This window comes from Anser anser (assembly GCF_964211835.1).
Source record: "Anser anser genome assembly, chromosome: 15".
Lineage (NCBI taxonomy): Eukaryota > Metazoa > Chordata > Aves > Anseriformes > Anatidae > Anser > Anser anser.
Genome location: NC_139736.1, coordinates 9,053,777 through 9,077,200, shown reverse-complemented (window position 1 = coordinate 9,077,200; position 23,424 = coordinate 9,053,777). Strand labels below are relative to the sequence as shown.

At 46.3% G+C, this 23,424-nt stretch overlaps 1 protein-coding gene across 18 annotated transcripts in view; it reads right to left on the bottom strand.

Moving 5' to 3' along the window:
* Positions 1-23,424, bottom strand: part of LOC310882027 (uncharacterized protein) — a 169,031-nt gene that overhangs the window by 128,299 nt on the left and 17,308 nt on the right. For 11 of the 18 annotated variants that reach the window (XR_014572767.1, XR_014572768.1, XR_014572769.1 and 8 more), the window contains exons 2-3: positions 3,474-8,951; positions 2,209-2,348 (exon numbers count right to left, since the gene is read on the bottom strand). Coding sequence is in view for 1 of the 18 variants with exons in the window: in XM_083800142.1 (XP_083656268.1) it covers positions 2,209-2,348 (140 nt within the window). In the remaining 17 variants the exon portion in view is untranslated. The other 7 variants (XR_014572764.1, XR_014572765.1, XR_014572766.1 and 4 more) reach the window with 2 other exon arrangements.

Below are 23,424 nucleotides of genomic sequence, written 5' to 3'. Positions count from 1 at the left end.
ATCTAGCTGGGAGATGCAACCACACTCCTGAGTCAAACTGTTCATTAAATGACTTGTTCAATAAATTTAGCCATTTTTCAGCTCATTAACTGCCCCTCCAAAAAACAGATTAATTTTTACAAGTTTGTTCATTACTCACAGCTGCTGTTTAATGTATCCAAGAGTGTAGACTATTCACAAGGTGGCCACAGAGAGAACTTAAAGTGTTAGTGGCTATTTGGAGCTCTGTATTTAACTCTGTCTCTCTGTGGTTATTGGGTATTGATCCTCTCAGCCAAATCAAACATTTCTGGTTGTTTCAAAAGTAATTTTTTATTGGTCCTTACCCACATTCTGCTTCATCAGACACACAGATAGAATTCACCTTTTCGTGAAAAATTACCTAACTAAACTTCAGCCAGACAAGTGTCCACAAACAGTAAAATGGAGGAGGAATGAGTCCCCAGGTGCTTCTGGAGATCATAGGACTCACCTTAACACTGCCACTGACTTTCTAGGTGATGTGAGGCATATCATTTTACCATTCTGCTTCTATTCTCCATGTTTAGGACGTATAAAAGATCATGACTGTTACATAAATCAGTTAGGATGATAATTCGACCATGTGAAACATTAAGCAAATACCAGGTACAATTAATGGTGTTGAACATATTAAATCCATAATCCTTCCCACCAAGAAGTTTTACTTTGAACAACTCTTCCACTAAACTGCTTATTGTAAATGTGCCATCACAGGAAGGGCAGATAGTTAGATCCTTCTGAGGAGTTTAAATAAACAAGGAAGTTCTGCAACCTATTTCGTTTCAAGAAATTTGGCTTAATCAGCAAATAAGTTACAGCAAAGCTTGTACAGATCCATTTAGTCCTCAGGAGAGTTAAAACTGCTGCATAGTCCATGATTTGCACATTTTCACTCACTTAAACATAAAAGTAATGACATTTTCTACTCCATTCTATACACTTTAACTTAAAGCAGCAAAAGCAAGCTCTGAGCTTTCAGCTCAAAATACTCCTTGCCATCACAGATACAGCAACAGAAATTTTCAGGGATGCAATTTTTACTTGCTGGGTTGCCTTTTCTGCCGCCTATTAGTGCAGAATATATTTTTTTATACATATCTATACACACTATTGGGAGTACACATGCTTAATCTAAGATGAGGTTTAGACCCTTCACTGAAAGGGCTGTGAAACACTGGAACAGGCTGGCAAGGGATGAGTCACCATCCCTGGAGGTATTAAAAGACGTGTAGCTATGGTGCTTAGGGACATGGTTTAGTGGTAGACTTGGCAGTGCTGGGTTAATGGTTGGACCTGATGATCTCGGAGGTCTTTTCCAACCTAAATGAAAATATTTTCAGTAGCCAGAATTGTCATACACGGTACCAGTAATTTTTGTTCAGAAACAGCTTGTTAACCAAATGAGTTATTGAACCCAACTACCAGCAACACCTTAAATTCATTGTTAGCTTTTTTCTTTTTTCCTCTTTTTTTTAAAGTTGTTTCACTTAGTGACCTAGAATATGTTTACAACCACAAAACGTAAGCACAGATGTGCTATTAAAAAAGATTTTAAAGAACTGAGGAAAATGAAATATTGTACTATAAGCCAAAATGTTATCTTCATAGACACCATCTTACTAAAATCTGAGAAGCAGCCCTTTTAGTACTATTCCTTCTATTGCTATATGGAAGAGTGCCTATGATAACATATTAGCTTTCAGATTCACCCACTTTGTTGCTTCTATGTCAGGAGCAGCACTCCTTCTCCTACGGCCAAACAATATATACTCTATTTACATCCTTTATATTGTGTGGGCCCCTATAAACAGTTGGCCAATTTTTGCCCCGTAGTAAGTATGCCATTACAACTGCAAATCATCAAACCTGTCTCCTCCAGAGAATAATTGTCCTTTGTGTCCTTAAAACTTGATGTTTTTCCTAGAAAGTAACATGCTTTCATGGAGCTGGCTTTGACCCCTTGACGGGGGGAAGAGGAAAAAAACAAAACTCCCACTGACTTCTGTATACTGCTGGCGAAAAAACAGGATGTATGACATATTGATATTTGTTTCCATTTGAAATTGAATGAGAGCACAGAATATGCAGTAAAAGGAAAATTCAAGAAGATTTCACTCCAAAAAAATACTGACATATCTGATTGTAAAACGCCTGGGACTGTGCCCATGGCAGCTATTAGCTGCATACCTCCTGTCCTCCATCTCCTCTTCAACCAGGCTCTGCTGCAGGGCTGCCATCTCCCAGATGAATCACTGACACACAAATCCTGCAGCTCCATGAGAAGAGAGACGTCCCAGTACCAGGGGAGCTGTACACAAGCTGGAAACCTGGCCAATGAGAGGGAGATACCCATCACTAAAAATACATCATCTCTGGCAGTTCGTGTTAATATTGAAATGATCCACAGTATCTCCTTGAAATATTTTCTGTAAAGAAAAAGAATTTTGACAAAAATCATAATTTTCTTCTAAAAATATTTTGATTTTGTGGAAATAGAGGCAAGGAGTTGCTTGGGGACTTTGCATTTGAAATTTACAGGAAACTTGCACCAAGTGAATTCCCATCACAACAGCAGCAAAAGCAAATAAAAACCACAAAATACTTGAAGGCATCCTTCAGTAAGCTGGTCCAATGTAATTTACTATAAAACCCCCACACGATCTTATAATATACATGTTTTTGTAGCACAGAAACTCACGGACATTACTGATGTGCCCATCCTTTTTCAAGGCACTATGTTAATATGCAAGTCAATCACTCAATTACTTTTGCCATGAGGTGCACACATCAGATGAAGTTTCATTACAAAGAGATTTCTATAATAAATAATTGACCTCCACAGAAGAGAAAAGATTTCATCCTTTGTATATAGAGCCAAGCTATATGGATGCCCTTAATGAACTCCACAACTGCACTTAGACAAAGTAGAAAAGTTCCCATAACAATTAAGACCTATGCCCAAAGTAACAAAACAGACATCAGCTGAGATAAGAGAGTGCTGAGATTTTACAGGGACTCTGCAGGATACATAAATGGTTCTCCACTCTTCCCCGGTCCTTGATAATATCTACCTCCACAACTCTTTACTCTCCTTCAATGATTTGCAGAATACATTTGGTTTATGGAATTTCCAAGATTAAATCGCACCAGGAAGTCTTGGTCATGCGATTAAAGTGGTATTTGACCCCGTTGTTTCCATCACCTCTCAAGAAGGCAGGATATCGTTCAAAGACTTGCTGTTGCCAAGATGCCTTAGCCAGGATCTTCATTTTCGGATATTCATGATACAGGAATGTAATCTGATGAGACTACCAACAATATATATATATATATATATATATATATATATATATATATCTATATCTACTAACTACTTTTTGGGCTCCAAAACAAACCAGTTTGACCATCAGAAATAATGCATCAGACAATAACCAGCCTTTATATTCACGTACTCGGAGCATGTCAGAAGGCAGAGATGTAAGCAGGATACAAGTCACAGGCTGGGTGAAGAAGGAAGGGAGCAGCTCACGTGGAAAGAGCAGGATGAGGGGCTGAGGGCTCCTCCTCACCTCCAGAGAGAGGTCACCGCCTCACCAGCAAAAAGAGGTCTGATTCTGCCCTCGGCCCAGTTCTGCAGCCCTCTGCACCAGGCTGCGTACCGCCTTGGTGCCTAAGAGCATCTCGGATAATTTCCCTGCCTAATTCACCATCTGACCATCTTCTTTCTCCTTTTTCTTTTTAAATCATTCGCTTGGCTTTCTGCTGCTGCACACTCACAAACAGCCCTGAGGAACAGGTCCCTTCACAATGGGATTTTCTGCCCTGACAGCTTGCTATAAAGATCCTCCTCAGCCTGGCTCCATAGTGTCTGTGTCACTTCACATTAGAACTTAAATAATAGGAATAAATCACGTAAATGAAAATATGCATCCTGAAGGCCTAACGTAAGTGATTTCATCCATTTTAAAAGCCACCAGACCTAATTTACCTTAGAACCTTGCACCTTCCTTGAGGGTGCCTCTGAAGTACCCTCTGACTGATGTCCTTATTTTTAATTTTGTAGCAGAAGCCAAGGAGAAATTAAAGAAATAAAATGGAAAAAATAATGAGAGCTCATTTCAGCTTATAATGGTATTTTCTCAGGTGACTAAACATTCATTTGACTTTTGGTAGTGTTGAATTTGTTCTCCATTAGGGCAAATATGATTTGGAGGCTAACTTGACCTCTGGAGTGTAGAATTTTTCTTTATCTTTATTGCTGGCTTCAGTTATTTATCAGGTCAGTGTGTGCTCAGATTCCAGGAAAACTGAGCAAAGAAATGAAATTAGCACTGCAGACAAACACAATTGGAGGAGCTGGCTGTTGACTCAGACGAGCAATTTCTTTCAGACTGTCACTAGCCTCAATACAAGATGAGATGTCTGTCAGAGTCCAGTATCTGTCATCTAACGGTTCATTTCACTGTATGACAGGAATAAGAAAAAGCATTAAAAAAAAGTCAAGTCTGCAAGAATTTGCAACGTGTTTTTACGAGTACCTACTCCCTTTGGCGTGACCTTACAGTGTACAACTTCTATGGGAGAAGTCTTAAAAGAAGAACAAAAGTTTGGAGATATATTTTCAGGAAATAAGATTGCTGTGGAAAACACACCTAGTAATAAATTTCACATAGAAGAAACAAATGGTCTCCTAGAAGAACAAAAACAACTTACTATTTGAAAAACAGCAAACTCTGTCTGTCTGTGAGAGAGAAAAAGAGGGATCGCTTTCAGATTCTGTGAGGAAATAGATTTTCCTGATTCAGGTCAAAATATTCATTTATCCCCCTGGCTCATCTGAGTACACGTGTTGGGTAATGGCTGCATCAAGGTTTAACCGTGACAAGTGCGCTGCTCCTCTCCTGGCATTGCTTAGGTTATCTTTGCCACAGCCCCGCTGTAGCGTACCAGTGAGTTTGCACCGCATCCACAGGGGTTAAGAGATTTTGCTAACTAGAGCATTGCTAACTTATTTAGCAAAAAGTCATCCAGGACAAGGACCTTGCTCGAGTCTGTTTTGCTGAGCATTCGCATTATGAAGAGAGAGACTAAAGTGGGTTGGAAAGCTATTAGCAATCCTTCCTCCGTCCCTTGAGAAACACTGAGCCAGATTCAACAGGGCTCAGAAGCTCCATGATACAAGTAAAAATGGCTTCGAGCTGCAAAAAAAAACCTAGCAGGACTCCTGCTCTGTCAGTGGAAAGTGCTCCATTTAACAAATTCAATTCTTAGAAATGCAAAGTGCAAACTAGAATGCTCCCCGCTGAATAAACGGCACAACTGGTGAAGTTCAGCCAGCCTATATGAAAGGTGACATTTTGCTGAGAAACGCTTCTTAGAAAATAAAGGATTTTTGGTGATTATTTTTTCACAGATCACAAGGGGAATTTCTGCACTAGTGAAAGGTGCCAAAAGCAGCTGCAGATATTCAAATGCTATTTATTGCTCAGCTTGAACAGCAAGCAGCAATGCAAGCCTCTTGAAAATGTCCTTGGAAGGGCCGTTTCCAGAGGCGAGCAGGAGCTGCAGTTCCCAGCTCCATCAGCATCCATCTCTGGGAGGGGTTTGCCAACACGGGTTCCAAACGCAGCCTCTGCAGGACGTGGACATAGTCACATGGGAACAGGGGGGCAATACAACAAATTCCTCCTATGGGGGAACAGAGGCAAGGTGTTTGTCCATGCACTAGCCAAAGCTGCATGAGGTGGACTCACAAGGCAGGGACCAGTGGCAGGACCGAGGTCCTGAGCTGCCGCCCTCTCCTTGGCAGTAGGTTGAAAAACTGCCGAATGTTTGCTCCTTGCTCCCTCTCACCCTCCCTCACCTTAGAAGGGGGAAAAAAAATAAATGAGGCTTTGGGTGTGAAAGAAGGAAAAGCAATTGCCTTCACTAATTGAAACTAATTTACATAAGAAATTCTTTCTCAGTAGCTGTGCTTCTTTCAGTACGTGCTAGTTACCTGCTGGCCCTGCTGTTAGAGCTGAGTGGCTCCTTTAGACAGAGCACTTCCCTCTTTTGTTTTTTTGAGGACATACATCCTTACCATATTATTAGCTGGATGTCGTATCCCAGATCCCTCTTCAGTTTTTGTTCTATTAATAGTAAAAAAATTCACAGTTTCTACACCACGGTGTGTCCCTATGCATCAAGTATACTCAGTTGTGCTGTTAATAGGAAACATACAGCCTTCTTCAGCAAAGTGCTGCGCACAGGAGCAGAGCCTTTTTGCAATTAATGCTGAAAGGATAAGGGGATCAGCTCAACTGCTGCAGCAAGGACCAATACATGACAGAGCTTTGTTTGCTTTTCCATTTCAATGGAAGAGAAATAACCTGCCTGAGAACATCCTGTTCAGGACATTGGAGTGATCATACCGGTTATTTCAGCATCCCATCCCCACAAACTACAGCAGTGCACGGAGAGGTAAGGGAAAGAAAAAGTGTAAGAACCCATACTCCCAGGGTAGACTCAGAAAGATCAGACGGGGAACAGAACCACAGCAAATCCTGAAACTGGGACGGGTGCTTTTTTAATCCCTTGCACAGAACTGAGGACCCCTTGCAAAGAACCAAGTATCCCTTTCTACAAAAAGACTAAGTTCTAGTTGTTGTTTTTTCAAATTAATCTGTGAAGGCTGCTATTCTGCTTTGGGTAGGATTTCTGGTTGATAGCTGCTCCTTCCAGTTGTTTAACAATTTAAATTACAGTCACAGCGCCACGTCTTCATTCCACCGGTCAAAGGATTTTGCCTCCCACAATGAATTAGAAAATGCACATTAGAAAAAAGCTGGCAGACAGATTATTGTGATTATCTTAGCAGCAGGTATTTAAAGCTCATTGTTGCTAAAGCTCCTTGCCAATGCCCAGATTCTTTGTCACAGTCGTAAGGTCTGTGCTGCTGGGACGGTGCTCTGACAGCCATCTCCACCGGTGACGGCTCTTGTTTGGACTTTGCGAGTGCGGCTCAGCATGCGCTGAAGTAGTGCCACGGTGACATAGGCCGTTCATGGAGAGGAGACGCGACCTGCCATCTGCTCATCTTATATTTTATGGTCTTTAAATTGCACTGTAATAATTTCCTGGCTGTCATCCTGGAAGGAGAAACAGGCAGCGTGAGTTCAGCCAGCCGGCGAGGCAGAGGTGAGCAGAGCTTTCAGGCATTGAGAAAGATGCTTTCACAGTATACATGGCTAAACTGGGAGGAAAGAGATCTTCTCTTTCCTCCATCTCTCTCTTCAATATTTGTTCACTTCAGACCACGTTATAATACAAGGTGTTTCTGAAGGGGGATACCTGGGGGCTTCAGGACAGGTGAAGTGGCAGAGCACAGCTCCATGGGAGGCTGGTTTTTCAACCTTTTTTATCACTCAGTTATCTGGAGCTTGAAAGTATCTTTGCTCTAAAACTGTAAGACGTACAAGACAATACAAAGTGGTTTAGGGCCAGCTCTGATCACAGGACCACCATCTTGCACTGCCCACCTCTGAGGTTTTGACCACCGAAGCTGCATCCCAGGCCTGGGATAAAGGGTGAAGCTCCAGGTGAAGCGTGACAGCCAGGCCTCCTGGGCACAGGAGGCTGAGCCAGAGGATAACTGTGGCTACCGAATACAAATAGCAGGTCAAAAAGGCAGCGGGAAGGGCACGACACCGAGGCCTGATGAGAAACAAGAGGAAGGCTGTTTGCCTCTGCAGGCTGCGGTGGATGCACACACGAAGAGCCACGTGCTGCCGGCAGCTGTCCTCCAGGCAGGAGCCAGCATCCCCAGGGATGGCGGGAGGCACTTCTCAACGGGAAGGTACTGGGGTCAAAGGCTGAAGTCAGAGCAGATTATAATTTCTGCCCTTTCTGTTATTTTTTTCCCATTGAACAAATTAATAGTGATTATGAAAGGTCAAAAGCCAAAGGTCACATTTTTAAGAAGAAGGAGAATACAGAAGTAACTAACTTCCAAGGGAAAGCACTGTTATTAACAGTGCAGGCGATGTAAGCGCTGGAGCCAAGCCTAAGGAAACATAGGATGCTGGCAAAAGAGTGAACTCATTTGGGGCTCCTTTAATTTTTAATTTACTCTCTTCTCTGCGAAGGCCAATTGTCAACTCTTAAGGATGGGAAAAATATGTTTGTTTGCTTATCAAGTCAGAGAGAAAGGCGGCTTCCTGAGGCATTTTTCCAGCAGCACGTAAGCACAGCTCTCTGTATGGGCCATCAGTGACTGGGTTACTTGCAGATCTGCCCCTCGTTAATTCTTCTGATTGTGCAGGTCAGCACGCGTGGCGTACACAGATTCAGTTAGCGCCTGCCCCGACGTACCCTGCTCACCCCATAGCAGCTTTGGTGGCTACTCCACACAGAATTGGCGGCTCTCATCTTCTGGCCTTCTGGTTATGCAAGGTCATCAAGTCACTGAAGATTTTTGAGCCAAATTCTCTACCAATGTAGATGAAGTTTTCCTTGGCCTTTCTTTTTTTTTTTTTTTAATTAAAAAACACAGAAGGTAAAGAAATCAGGTGATCACTCTTGATAAGTAATTTTAAAACAAATATTTCTGTGAAGACAGACCACATTTTACGTTCCAACAGTGGCATGGGCAATAGGCATGATTTTTTTTCCTCCTGTTGTACTAAGACTTTATGTCAACCTGCAAATCAATTTGATGCAGAAACCACTCAGATTTCAGTCACCTTCACTCACTGCCCAGCTCTGGACTTGGAGAGTCCTTCAGACAAAAGGCTTCATTTCTTTGCAATAATCTACCCAGCAGCCTGTTTCTTCCTGAGACTTGTTAAATCCTGACCTGGAGCTGGTACAGAAGGATGTTTGATCACCATGCATCACCTCCTCTTAGCAATGATCTGCAGCACCACATTTCCCTTCCATAGGTGTAACCTCTATTCGACAAATTGTATTAAAATTTAAAAAAAAAAAAAAAAGGAAGAAACCATAAGAAAACATTCCCTTGTATTTATTTTTCTGTCTGCATAAATCACGGATATCCCACAGCAACTGGAAAATGTGAACTGGCAGAGCATGCCACCACTGCTCTTCTCAGGGTATGGGCATTATTAGCAAGAAAAAGGATCTTATTATTTGAGCCATAAATAAGGCTCCAATTGAGTCTATTAAAGAACATCAGATAATGACACAACTACTTGACATATTCCACGTAAACTACAGCAGCTATTCAAAGGACAAAATATTTAATCAGAAATACATTCAATACATTTAGATTAATAAAGTAGCAGTTTTTCTTCTGGCATCTATTTCAACTGAAAAAATGTTCTTCAGACCTCAGCTCTAGTTCTTTTATCATTATTTAAAATACCAATCCAATATCCACTGTATATTTTTAGTAAGGCTTCATGTGCTAGGACAAAGTGACCTGCCATTACACCCTGTGTCTAAAGACCACTGCAATAAATGTAAAGTTTCCCAAACCAATTTTGTATTGCAAAAGATCTACCAGTTTGGGCCTGTTTCTCCTCCTTTTTGTGTTTTGTTTTGCTGCACATTCTAAGATCACGTTGGAACAAGATTTTATATTACACCGATATAAAAGAATCAAGAGGAAAATCATTCCAGTGTCACCCTGGGGTAAGGCTGGCATGGGAGGAGACTCAGGCCCAAAGACTTCAATAATAATGCTCAAGTCGAGGGCTCTGTGTGGATGCTTCTGAAGCTGAAGTGGGCTCTGATAGTTCAAGGAACCCCCTGCAAGGACCAGCTCCTCCGCTGGAGCTGAGGGTGTTTTTACCATAGCCCTTGCCCATCAGCAACATCTCGCTTGCTCGGGCAGGACTTCAGGTGAAGTTTCTCCCCGTTATCAACCAGCTAATATCAAATCAGTAATAAAACCAACCCCAACTGACAGCCCGTTGCTCTTCGGGGGGTTACAGCACCTCTCACCAGCTCCCTGCTGGGTTTGGGGGCAGCTGGATTAAAACAAAGGCAGGGTTTAAGAGGGAGGAGAGGCAGAGGTAAGCTGTGTGGCCACCAGAGTGGGACCAGATCGCGATAAGTGCTGCCTCCCGCAGCATCACGCAGCTCCCCCAGCCAGCAGTGACAACGGGAAACGCTGGCACGTGAGCTGCTCCTGCTTAGCAAGACTCTAATTTCAGGCAAATGAAGAAAAATGCAGAGCGAGACCCCACGGGTTGTTGTAGCTGGGATAACTCTTTACCTTTCCTTGTCAGAAATGTCAACGCAAACAGGGTGAGCTATGAACTCAGGAGAGCTGCTGGTGTTTGCCAGCTGGCTGCATCCAACTTCCTACGAGATGTGATAAGAGACACACGGCGCTGCCTCCCGTCAGCCAGACTCGCTTGTCTGTCAGCCTCACTGCAAGTAAGAATTAATGCTCTTTATAAAAACGAGGGTATTTGTGTTACCTCTTTTTGGGGAATCCATACACAGAAACAGGCAGCAGTTCTCCCTATTCCCACCTTCCGGATTTCAAGAAAATAATAGAACAAGTCTCCAATAGGAAAGACATTTGGTCACTACAGTGTAGAAATCACCAGTTCCATGCCTGATAAACATTTAAAAAGAGAAGTCGAGGAGTGGCACCCAGGGACGGCAAGCAAGCCTTTCCTGTAAGATGCAGAGGGAGCTCCAAGAGGGTGCTGCACACCCCTGCAGGGGGCTGCAACACAGAAATCAAAGATTTCTCCACCTCCACAGGACTAAACCCCTCCAGTAGATTTGAGGGCATCAGGCCATACCCTAAACGACATGTTGTTTTGCCCCACATTGCCATCCACTGACATCCTGTATCCTTCTCAGGGCCCCCAGGTGTGCCCCCATCTTAACAGGCGAATAGCTTGTGATAGAACCAGTTGTTTAAATGAATTCATTATTCCTACATTTATTAATTTGGACAGTTAAGCTGTAAAGGAAATTTACAGCTGGAGGTAGCATCATTTGTTTGTGCTTATATTTACAGACTATGCTATGGTGCGCTGCTGTCTTCCTAATAAATCAGCGCAAACCCCTGCTGTGTCTCGCTACTCCGATACATTCAATGCAACAGTCTCTCTTCTATTCTCCTGCACAGAGGAGTATCTCACATCGGCCAGGGAGATTGCTCTAAATGTCAGTGGAAGTCAGCAATCACAAATCCCCGAAGTACTGAGTGTCCCTGACAGCGTTACAGCGCACGGACAGCTGAGCACCACGTCGAGCTCGGTACCTGCTCCAGCAGCAGGAAGAAAAGCGCTGCCTGGAGGGCAGAAGTCCGTGCAGGACGGCAACCACGCAGCAGAGGGATTCCTGGAGCTGCTCCCATGATAACTATTAAACCACAAATCTGCATTTTGCAGCAATGCTGGCTAGTTTTCCAGGAACCATCCCTTAGGAGCTGCGGCTCTCTCACCAGAAGGGCAGAACAAGCCATCCTTCATCAGCCCACGCCACATTTCAGACACGTGAGAGCTGCCGCCACGGGGAACGATCCAGGCTCACCCAGAAAAGCACACCGCTGCCGTGCACACCGCGCTGCCCAGCACCTCCACGTTCCCTGCGCCTTGGAAATACCAAGGTGACCTCCCCAGCAATCACCACCAGACATCACACCCCAGCCGGGCGCTTCCGCAGGTTGCCCTGCATGGAGGATGACCTCTGTGGAGCTAACACCGCCCGCCGGCTCCGAGCGGAGGTGCTGAGCCACCCGAGGAGGACGGCCCCTTCCTCCCACCAGGAAGGCCAGCCCAGGGCACCCGCGAGCTGCTCCCGCAGGCTGCCCAGCAGGCAGAAGCCGGGGGCAGAAGGCTGCCTGCCGCTTCCCACCAAGCCGCCCTGAGGGAAGCCCGGTCCCAGTCCCAGCTCCAGCACCTCCGGGGCTGCTCCGGCCCAGCGGGGTCCGACGCTGCCACCTACCGACCCTGCCCGGACGGCCACCGCCACGCTTCCCAAGCCAGGCAGCGGAGATGGAAGCTGCCACCGGGCCAAAGACGTCTTAGGAGCAAGGAATCTTCTGGGTTTCACCAAGTGCCGTTCCTGGCTCGCTCCAGACTTAGCAAGCATCCCACAGACACGAAGCAGATCAGCGAACAGAGGTCAGCCACGGGGACAGGCTGATAGGCACTGGGATGCCGGGGTGCTTCTAAAAGCCACGGTAACGTCTGATACTCTCAGCTTATTAACACAGAATGAACTAATTGTTGATGCCAGTGCAGTTGGTCTGAGCGCTGCGCTCGTTTACAAGGACAGCCAAAACACGGACAGAGCGAACACTGTTGTGTATGTGACCAGGTCTGTTTTAACAGGGGCAAGTTGGGGATAGTCAGACCAGAGACAAGAAAATCAGCACTGGTCCCATCTTCATTAGCTGGTGCCCACTTTGTGTTAGGGGGCCACAAACAGCTCTTCCTAACGAGAAGAATGGTGTGAAAGCAAGACTTAGAGCACAGAGGAGAAAACGCTGCAGCCAGCCTTTATACCGGGTCAGGCAACAAAACCACCACAGCTAGAAACCAACAGAACGCAATAAAGCAAAAATTGGCATTTTTTTCATCCTGCGCGGTCTCCAAGTACCGCGAGCGGAGGCATGCAGACGGCAGCGTCTGACAGCTGCCCGCGAGGCGCTCGGCGTTGGGACTGCAGCGATGGCGGCGGGGGCTGCCAGGGGCACAGCACCGAGCCCAGCCCTTCCAGCTTCTGGCGGTCGGTGATGTTTGCTGCTATGCTCGTGTCCGTTTTCCAGCCCCTGTACCACTGACCAGACCGGTGGCGATTTGGCAGCCACGGGCTCTGCCTCCAAGAGCGTCAGCAGACACAAGGCACAGGGCCAGCCCCGGTGCCACCTTCCCATCCTCTTCATCCTCGGGCTGCCTCGTACCTCGGGTCCTGGTGGCACGGCACTCGGTTTGCTCCCTTTTCCTCCTCAGCCAAAGGATTGTCCGTAGCTTCGCTCCCCCAATCTCCTCCCACTCACACTATTTGGGAGCTTTAAAGAGATGATTTAGTGGGGATAACGCCGCCCTCCCCAAACCCAGCACACGGCCTTACCTCGCACAGCTGCCTCCCCTCTGCAAATACCCACCAGACAGCGAGGTTTAACCACCTACCCTCAACTCCTTGGGCTCAACCCCTCAAGAAAACTCAGATCTGAACCAGACATCTCAGAATTAAAGCACAGATCCGACAGCAAGTTTTCCACCACATCTTCCGCTGCTTGCAGTCCAGAGTGAGTGGCCAACCTCCCTCCCTGCACCATCCACTCAAGGAACTCGGCACTTACGAATTCCAGCCACGCGTTGTGAACTGTTTGTTCTAGTCAGACCAGGAATTATTTAGGCAAGAAACTCACAAACAATTTGTTGTAATGAATCGTTTGAGAATTTAGCAATCTGCTCACAGGCCATTTTCAGACAGAACAAAAGAGGAATTCATCCAATAACTTAATTGCAAATTATTTTCTCATGTGTAACGGAAGGACTTTGCACTGAGCTGCACCTCCTATGCAGAGATGTCAGAGCGCTTTGCACACAGGAAAGCAGCAGTACGACTGTGCCGTGAGGGGAGAAAATTGCTCTGCTGTAGAAATGGAGAACAATGGATGGGAGTTAGATGTTAAAAAAGTGGCTAAAATAGCCAAAGTGCTAAGTGACTCAACTGTGACGTTCAGATAAGGATGACCCAATAGATACGTGGAAAATTTTTTGTCCTGGGGTAGGGAACAAAATTGAGACTTGGTCCTTCTCCAGTTTATCCCAAGAAGTAAGGTCAAGATTTCTACATTTTTACATGCAAAAACAAGCAAACAAACAACAAATGGAGGAGTTTCACATGTTATCCTGAATTCTTTGTTATAGAGCTAAGAAGATTTGTAAAACGTTCTAAAATGGAAATTTAGAATCCTTTTTCTGCAATTTCGGACGGTCTTCAACAAAACTCACTTGGGGAGTCTCGTGGAAGCCAGCACTTTCCTGTGATGTCCCTTTCCATAAAAAAAAAAAAATCTGAGTTCTCAATCTCTGATCCCAGGGAAACCCTGACCTCCCTCCCTCCTCACTCCACACCATGCCCGTGCCTTGTAACCCCAAAGGCAGCCGATCTTGCAGTACGCTCTGCCCAGGGCGCCAGTCACTCCAGGTCTGATCTGTTCTCCGCTTGCCTGTTCCTCTTGTGGCCCATGGGGCATTTTGCTGCTCTTTTACATTTTGGCTTCAACTGTCTAATGCACTGCAGCAGGAGGATCAGAGGAAATTAATCATTGATAGAGGAACGTCAGAGAGATTGGGCTCCAGTACAAAGTGGCATCCTCGGTGTCCCCAGGCCTCCTGGCGCGATGTGCCCCGAGGACAGCCATGGGGCATCAGCCTCACGCCGAGGGCAGAGCTCCCAGCTGGGGCGAGGTGTGCAGAGGAGGGGACTCAACGCGGTGCAGACACTGCATGCAGCCCTGCAGCAGAGGAAAGCAGCTTGCCCAACTCCTGCTGCAGGCAGCAGCCCTGCAGAGGAGAAGCCTGCCAAGCTCTCTGCTCCCCTGCCCCGCAGAAGATGCGGTTTAGGGGTGCAGCCTGCCCGTGCCAGGGTCAGGAGCATCCTAAACCTCCAGGCCTGCATCACCCAGCCCAGGACATTTCAGCTGAGCAGTTAACCCCCAGCAAGGGCTTTACTCTTCTCAGCAGAGTCAAGGTGAAACGTCAGCAGATGTGCCTGGTCTCCTGGGCTAGCCAGGACTGGTGGCTGCACCTGGCTGCGATACACGCAGCGCAGGTTACAACAGCTGTCAGCTCTAACCACCCAAACTAGCTATTTACAGCTTCTGTGAACTCTCAGAAATAGCGACGCCTTAGAAATAGTTACAGCAAGTCCCTCTTCCGAGAGAGGTGGTATAGGACAAGAATAAAACAGTTGTGCTCACAGCTATATGCAGCAATGCAAGCCAGACCAGATGCAGCTCAGTTGCATTTTTTTTTTGCTTGCTTGGAGTAAGAGGTTTGTTGTTCTTCCTCCGCGTCACTGAGGCCTACTCGCTTTCTGACATGATAATGCCAACTTGGTGCCGAGTGCCTTTACAGAGAGGTGACAACACCACAAACACAGCCCGAAGGGCTTTCGGACCCCTTTGAAGTGACACTCCAAAACAGTTTGGCTTCATTCAGGCAACTCTGAGCAGCACAATCCAAAACACACATTAGGATCCCCTGTCTAGTCCAATTAAAACTCTTTCAAGATCTCCACTGTCAGGCATAAAATAGAGCTTGCACGGAAAAGTATTCACCTGAATGCATCCTTACAGTTAGCTTATTTTCAAAAACGCTTGGCTAGAACATCACGTCAAAGGATCATTATGCTTTCAGCAAAGTTAAGACTTCAGAAGAGGCTGTTCTGGTGTTTTAATCGCCTCCTCCAGTTCCAAGGTCCTATTGTACAAATAAAGTATCTTTTAATTGTGCCACATAAATTAGCTCCACATACAAAAGGGAAGTCAAATACTTCAATTAAGGTTTATGAGGTACAAATATCCTCATCTAGATTAGTTTAAAGGAAAGTAAGCTCAAGACTTGGAAAATCGTTTTCATTCTTTATCTCAGCATAGGAAGAACATCTCTGAGACGGGGTTGTGGGGGGATAGCTGCTGCTCTAGTGCTTCAGGACGTCCCCTGCACTTAGCAGAAGCACTCAGCCTTCTGGTCTCAGTTCCCCATGGCTCCGCTGCACCTGGACGCCCACCCCAGCCCCCTCCTCCTCCTCCTCCTTCCTGCCCTGCTTCATGCCAAGGCCAGCCCTCCTCGCCTTCCCCTACCTCTTGCTGCACTGAAACTTGTTCATGCCCAAAGCACTGCTGAAGAATACTAGTGAGAAAGGTCGTTGTGCTTCTCTCCTTGGGGCCAGGGCACGGGTCACCAAGGTTTGAACCATCTCTCACAGGGCACATCTTCCCATGGATGCTACGGCTGCCTTCACCCACACGAGCTCCTCTCTCAGCCCCTTGGCCACGCACACATCAGAACTTATCTTTGTGGAGACCACTCAGGAGCTTACTTACCACTTTGAGATTAATCCTACAGAACTCAATCCTTGACCCAACTGAACTCCCAAAGCGTCTTCAGCCTTGGCTTAGGTTCCTATGCCATCATCACCTCAACATTCCCAGCCCAGAGAGAAACCCGGTGATTATCTGATGAGCTACCACAAGACTATGTTAGAAACAAAGCACAGATGACATCAGTAGTCCAAGATATTCCATAAATTGCAATAAACCCTCAGAATTCAGCCCGGTTCTGTCTCTCAGAGCAGCTGCTCTAGCAAAGCGCTCTCAATGGTTGCTTAAAAGCAGAGTAAATTCCAGTTGTCACACCATCAGCACAGCCGATTGAATTAGAGGAGCATATTTATGTGCCTAACAAGTTTGAATCTGCAGAAAAACCTGCTGGGAGTGATTTGAAAAGACTAATGAGACTTTTCCCATCACTGGCCTGGTATACTCTCCTTTAAAGGTTTATGAGCATGTCATTTAGTTTCACTACAGCTTTTGCAAAATCATTAATGAACTTGTGAAAACAATTAGAGAGATAAAAGGGCAAGAAACGTGTGTGTTAGCTTGAAACCTGTGATAATACAGAGCAAGTGAAGCAGAGAAGAATGCACTGCTTTGAAGGCATCAGACAAGATCCTGATGTTTTATGCCTGTTAAAACTATCATTCCTAGCTTTGCTCCTGCTAATCCTAAGGTGGAAAAATATCTTTGTAGAACACGATCTTGGAGTCTCTGTTGCTTATTAAAACAAGAGGAACAGCAGAACAATCTCGTTAGAGTAAACAGAAGATATGAATGTCAGGCCATATAAAATGCACCTCATTAATATCTGCATCAACTGAACAGCAGAGCTAGGAATGCTGTAAGGACTGGATCTGACTTTGATCTTTGGAAGCTACCTTTGAGTAACTCCCAGCCAAATCAAACACACATTGCAGAAGAAAACGGACTGCTGAAAGGGAGAAAAGCCCTAGAATTACAGGGGTCTTTTCTTGCTTTGGGTGCTCATGGGTTATTTTGGCAGGCAGACCCAGCTCACACCACGACCAGTGAACACGCCGACATTTTTCCCTTGGAAAGACATTCTCCTCCTGTGCTAAAGGGAAGGAGAAAATTACACAAGCGGGAGTGGACATGGAGAAAGTCCATCTCTAACCAGTTCAGCTTTAGAGCAGCACATCCCCACCACACAAGCAACCCCAGCTGTCCAGCAGCACTGATCTCCCGTGGCTTCAGGCACCAGTCTGCCTGTATCACCACTCGAGTGCCAGCCTGTCCTCGTGGGGCCGAGTGGTTCCTGGGCAGCGGGGAAGGGGCTTCCTGGTGGGGACCAAGCACAGGACGGAGCAGAGCACAGTCCTGCCACTAGCTCAGCACGGGACTGAGCTGCACAGCAGCTGCCGACCTCCCTCCAGCTATCGTACTGCTTCTCCGCCAGCTCCCAGCTGCTTGGCAGCCCCCAGCACGTCTCTTCCAGCAGAGACAGAGCCTGCTCCTCAGCTCAGAGCCTGGGCTCCACCCAAAAGCATACACCTCTTCGTTTATATCTATCTCCATTAGGAAGGAGACACCAGGCTGCAGTGACAGCAAACGAGAAAGTAATAACTAACTTAACTCCTACCACTTTCCTCCTCTGTACAGCTACTGGGCTCTTAGCCCTGTGCAACCGGGTGCAACTCGCTGTGCTTCCACTCAAGTGATTCTCTTCTTTGCTGGTCTGTCTGACCAGTTTTCTGGAGCTCTCAGAAAAACAATTGCTAACTCACAAAATGGAGACTGAAAACTTCACTTCTTACCTTGGAAGCACTGCAGGTTTGGCCAGCTATGCAGCAAAAATATAGCTAAATATAGGTCAAAAAACAATGCCAGTTCTGGATGATTTGTAGGCTAGGTTTGAATGTGAACTGCAAAAGAAACTTGCTGTCCCTGGGAAAGTCTGAAAACAAGTTCCTTCCCTGCACGTTAATGACCTGCAACTGGCAAATGGGATCACGATAGTCTGTCCCATCCCAGCCTGATGAGTTAGGTAATGTCTGGAAAGCACTTGGACCTCAGGAAGGAGAGCTTTTTCAGTGCAGTTTCACTTCTTAAGTAACTAAGTCACTTTTAGAAATAGAGCTTGGCTGCCTCAGCCGTGGCATCATTTGTAAGTGGTTTAACCTACGTGCTGGGCTCTCTTCTCCAGTAGCTGCGGATAGTTCCAGTTTGGGCCTAGAGTCCCAAGGCCTGGGACAAATACAGAGAACTCCTGGCTGCGAGTCAACCCATCCTGGAGAAAAAGAAATCCGTACAAGTGGCTCAGAGTCAACATACACAGGGAGGGAAAAAAAAAAGTAGGATGTGTCTGCCATCCCCTACACCCACACTAACTGGACTGAACAGGATTGGTCCACAGCCCAGAAAAAGTACTGGAAACCTTTGCAATGACTTCAGTGAATTTGAATCCTGCTCAAAAGCTCACAGGTTTTGGTGGTATGAAACCCGAGCTGGAGTCTTCTGTCTCTAGGATATGCTTCTAGGAAGAGCTGCATTGTGCCTTTTGCTGCAACAATCGGCATCTTGCACAGACTGCCCTGTGCACAACAGCCGGGACTGCAATCCCTGCTGCCACTCCACAAACCTGTGCACTCCAGTATTTGCTCCACTGTATCAGAATTTGGCCCAGCCCCTGCGTCTGGCAGGGAAAAATGCATTTAAGAGTTGTACATGGCAGCCATTCCTCCTTTCCATAACATGCTCCAGTCTTAATTGCCTTGTTTGGATTCTCCTCTCATCCCTCAAACCTTCCTGATGGGAATAAAACACACAGTAGATGAAAACTTTCAAGTAATTTTCATGTCACATCTGATAGCTGCTGTAGTAAGGTTATTGATACTGTTATTAATTCTTTCATTTCAATTTTCCCTATACGTTTCTGCCCCCAGCAAACCCTCAATATGAAATTATTTTCTGAACTGTTTCCAGCCTGCTCCTGATGTTGCTCTCAGAACGATCTTAAGACAGATAATACAGCTGTCATTTCTCAAGGCTCCCCTGCCATGCTTTGATAAAACCCATATCGTGGTTTTGATGGTGCCAGATTTTACAAGCCTATTAAGCTGTCTCTGCCAAGCGATGGTTTTCCCTTTACAAGCCCTGGGCTGACACAGAGTTTCCAGGCTCTCCACAATGTTTAACATCCCATCTCCACCCAACTGCCTCCCATTTTCTCTCTTTTTTTTTTTTTTAAATCTGCCTGCCCATTATACCAGCAGATTCAAGTGAGGAAACCAGCATAGCCACGAGGAACAATTGCCTTATTTGTCCTCAAACAGGATGATGAGGAGAAATATTTGCATTTAAATAGAAAAACATAAAACCTGCTAAAAAAGATATCCTGCTGCATTCTGTTTCTGATTTCTGTGTGTTTTTTTTTCCTAACAAAGAGATCTCCATTCACCAAAGCATTTAGCACATATTTCAGTCCCTCCTAAATCTGATAAATTAGAAACTAAACACATGCCCAAGCACTTCATGGAAATCCCATCAGCTTTAGTGAGAGTCAGCCATGCACAGACAGCAGAGACGTGGCACAGGTGGGAAGAAAGAGCTGTTATTCACTCCAGCACTGTTTGGTACTGTCAGACATTGACTGTTCTGATGTACGGAACGGGTCTCACGGGTGATATCTGCCCTTCTGCAGCCCTCCCAGATTTTGCTCATGTGGGTCACTGCACAGGGGAGCAGACGCATTAAATTAATCTTTAATTAAACACTGACTCCCCATAACGTTGCCCACTTTGAGTTTTCAAGGGTTCATCAATTCTTGTGGTAAGTAGCCAAATAACAGAGTTCAGAGAAGGAAATATTCATCATAAACAGAGATGGCTCTTCTGGACAGCAGCACAGCCTGCCCACAGCAGATGGTTGCTTTGAATCACAGTCACTGGCTTCTCTGCAACTGCCTATAAAAGCTCATACACCTCAAACAAGCCATCTCGTTGGTACCCTAATGCCTCCACAGTGGGCACCAGACCCAGCTTCCCCTCCACATCCCCATCTTTCTCTTGATACGCAGCAGAATCCCAACAAAGCGAGTGGGAGCAGTTCCTCTTCCTCCACGCTGCTGAAACCCAGCCAAGCCTGAAGAAAGCTGGTTAGGAATTTTCTAATGTTGACAAATGTCAATTAAGTTGCAAGCAAACTGTTTTGAAATGGGGTCACAGGGAGATGTCTCTCATTTCCATGAGCACTAGTAACACGCAGACTACTGACCTGGCAGAAAGCAGCAGCTTGGCAGGCTGTGCCGATGCCCACGAGTCTCGCGGAGCCCCAGCTCCCACAGCCCCAGCTGCACCGGCTGCAGCAGCGAGCATGTGCCGCACTGGGTTGCTGCAAGGCAGCACGTTCGGGAACCAAAAAGATGTGGCTGGATTTACAAGACAAAAAACGATACAGAGGAGAAAGCAATGATCATGGAAAATAATTCTCACTTAAGCTCTCCGCAGTGCTGATGATGGTCTTGCACAGCTGAAGTGTTGGGCAGCATGAGGGTGACCTCGATTTTGTATGGAGACCTGAGAAGCCCCCAGGAGAACTGCATCCAGACCAGAAAGTCAACTTTCAGAGAATAAGAAGACACAGAAATGAGTTTAAACAAAAGCCAGAAGAAAAACAGGACCTGGAGAACAATTCCCGTTGAGACAGACATAAGGAATTTAATGTGTCTGAGCAAAACAAAGGGACAACTCAATTGATGCTCACAGGTACTTGCACACAAAAAAGATAGCCAGGAGTAATCCTCATCAAAATAGGACCCAATGAGCAGAAACTGAAGTCAAACACATTTAAGCTTTGAAATAAAAGCTTGTTTCCCAGCAGTGAGAGTAATTAAACCATTGGAACAGCTTCCCTGGGGAAGTGGCAGACTTCCCCACTGGGAAGTGTATCACTGCTGGGTGATATACTTTAATCTGCTTCATCTGTCCCCGCAGACCCGCGCATGCCAGGCCAACATATTGCAGTGGTCCCCTCCCACTTGGCCTGCCTCAGGGCTGAAGGCCCTTGGCTTAATCTGTCCTGCTGGGAACCAAGAGCATGACGCCAAGGAGCTCCTTCCCAAGCCAGGGCTTGGCTCTGGCTCTCCTGGCAGGGTCTGTGGAAACCCAGGGACCTCCAGACCATGCCAGGCTCAGAGCTCCTAAGCTCTCAGCTAACTCCCAGAGCAGCAGTTTCCATCCCCAAACAGGGAGCATTGGTGCAGGTATCCAACAGCTCCACTGCACTGCAAAGCACTCCAGTTCTTCCCCTCTCCTAGGGAGTGTTGAGCTGTTCACTTCACATTCAGAAACAGAACCTGTTTATTTCACCATATTCTAGTCGAAAGACCTCTAAGAGGACAGCCCGTTGCTGAGAGGCTCTCTGCTCCCAGCTGGACAGCCCGTGAGCAGAGCTCACCAGCAATGCTGCCTGACGAGGTCCCTCCAGCCCTGCAACTACAGAGCCCAGAGCTCCGAACTGGCAAGAGCAGAAAACAGACTGGAACAGCCATCTGCACCATCTATCACCAGGCCACAGATCATCCCAGAGCAGTGTCACAAAACGGGCTTGGTTTTCCTCAACACTTTGCACTGTGACTGGAAGCACGCTTCCCAAACAAACACGTGGGGCACCAGACCAGAAACCCATAGTGTGAGTAGCAGGACCAGTGTGCCTTCAATGTGAGGCTCAGGAAACAGTTCTCTTTGAATTCTTCCCTCCCAAGCATTCTAGACCTGGAAGGGGGCAGTTCAGCAGCCAGACAACACCACTCATTCACCTGCCTTCCATTCCTTATACATGTTTCCAACCAAGAGACTTTGCTGCAACCTGATAAGCACCGGAACCCCATTTGCACTTGCCTCCACGTTGCTGACTCCCCAGTAACCACCTTAAGATGGCGAGAACACTAAGTTAAGTGGCAGTCATTTTCCAGCACGGAGAAATGAGGTCAGTATCTGCCTAGTCTACCTTAGGTTTTCCAGCGCAAGCGCGAGCCATTTCTTTTTATGCATTGCAGGCGCCTTTCAAGCATACAGTAGGTTGTTTTCTAACGAGCCAGAACATCTTGCTTGATGAGATCTCTGTTCAAATTGTTATTTTCCTCCAGCAGGGTCAGGGCTTTCTGGCTTTGGCACAACAAGAGAAGCACACACATTTTCTGAGATTTATGTATTGTAAAGACTCAAGTGTCCACACTGGCAGAAGCGGGGCTCAGACATCCACCCTGCTCCGACAGGTTGCTTCCCCTTCCTACAAAACACTGCCTACAAGGGGACATTTCCCCTCCCTCCACCCTGATCCCACCAGTCTCAGGGGAGCAGTCACGGTCCTTGCACTTGACTACACATGCAATTGTCCTGTTGCACCCACCAGGCAACGTGACGGAAATACAGCATCATACAAAGAGGAGGAGCAACGCATGTGTGAGGCGCACGGTGCAAATGTTGCTCTCAAGAGCAACACAGCAGTGCAGCAAGGCTGCAAGCGTCAGTGCCAGACGAGTTCACCTGTCACGACTGATGGAGCCCTTTCAGCACTTGGCCAACATGCAGTTATTTGCTTTTATAACATCCCCTGTTTGATGACAAACCTACCCAAACCTACCTGCTGCTGCTTCAAAAAAAGAGATGTTTCACAAATAACCACGCAGGGCTTTTATCTTCAAAGGCAATTCCCAGCGAGGCCACTGTTTCCACTCCGGTACTCTCCCTCCACTGCCACCAGGTGTCCACCCTCCCCAGCATGCAGGGAGCAGCAGATGTGTGGCAGACCACATTGCACAATCTGTTAGATCAGGGCTAGAAAAACAATAATAATCCTGCCTGAACTCATGAATAAACAGACTGGTTTAATTATGGGTATGCTCTAACAGAAAGAATTTCCCATTTAAGCCTTTCATAGCACTCTCTCAAAAATACACGAGGACCTCAGGAATATCAACATGTGTATCCTCACATTACCCTGATGGGTGAAGCAAAATCCATTTTACAGAGGAGAACCTGAAGTAGTGTTTTTGTGTGTTTTGACTAAAGAAGTCTGAGGCCTATGATTATCTACCAGCCCAGTGAGGTGACAGCAAGAGCCTGATGGTGGAGAGCTGGACTTCCCATCCCAGGCAGGCAGCACATTGCACTCATGTGCCATATTCTGCCCAAAATGCCATGGTGCTTTATTAAGTTTTGGGCTGTAGTGCTTGATTTATCAGTGGAAAAAAAAAAGAATAGAGGCAATTCCTACCTCTTTCCATTCTCCTGGCCTGCCCTCAGACTATCCAGTACCTAGACTGCAGAACACAAAAGCTATCACGTCTTTCCTAGCCATGTTCCTTAAAGCCACCCAGTGTGCCGGCTCTGTGTGGT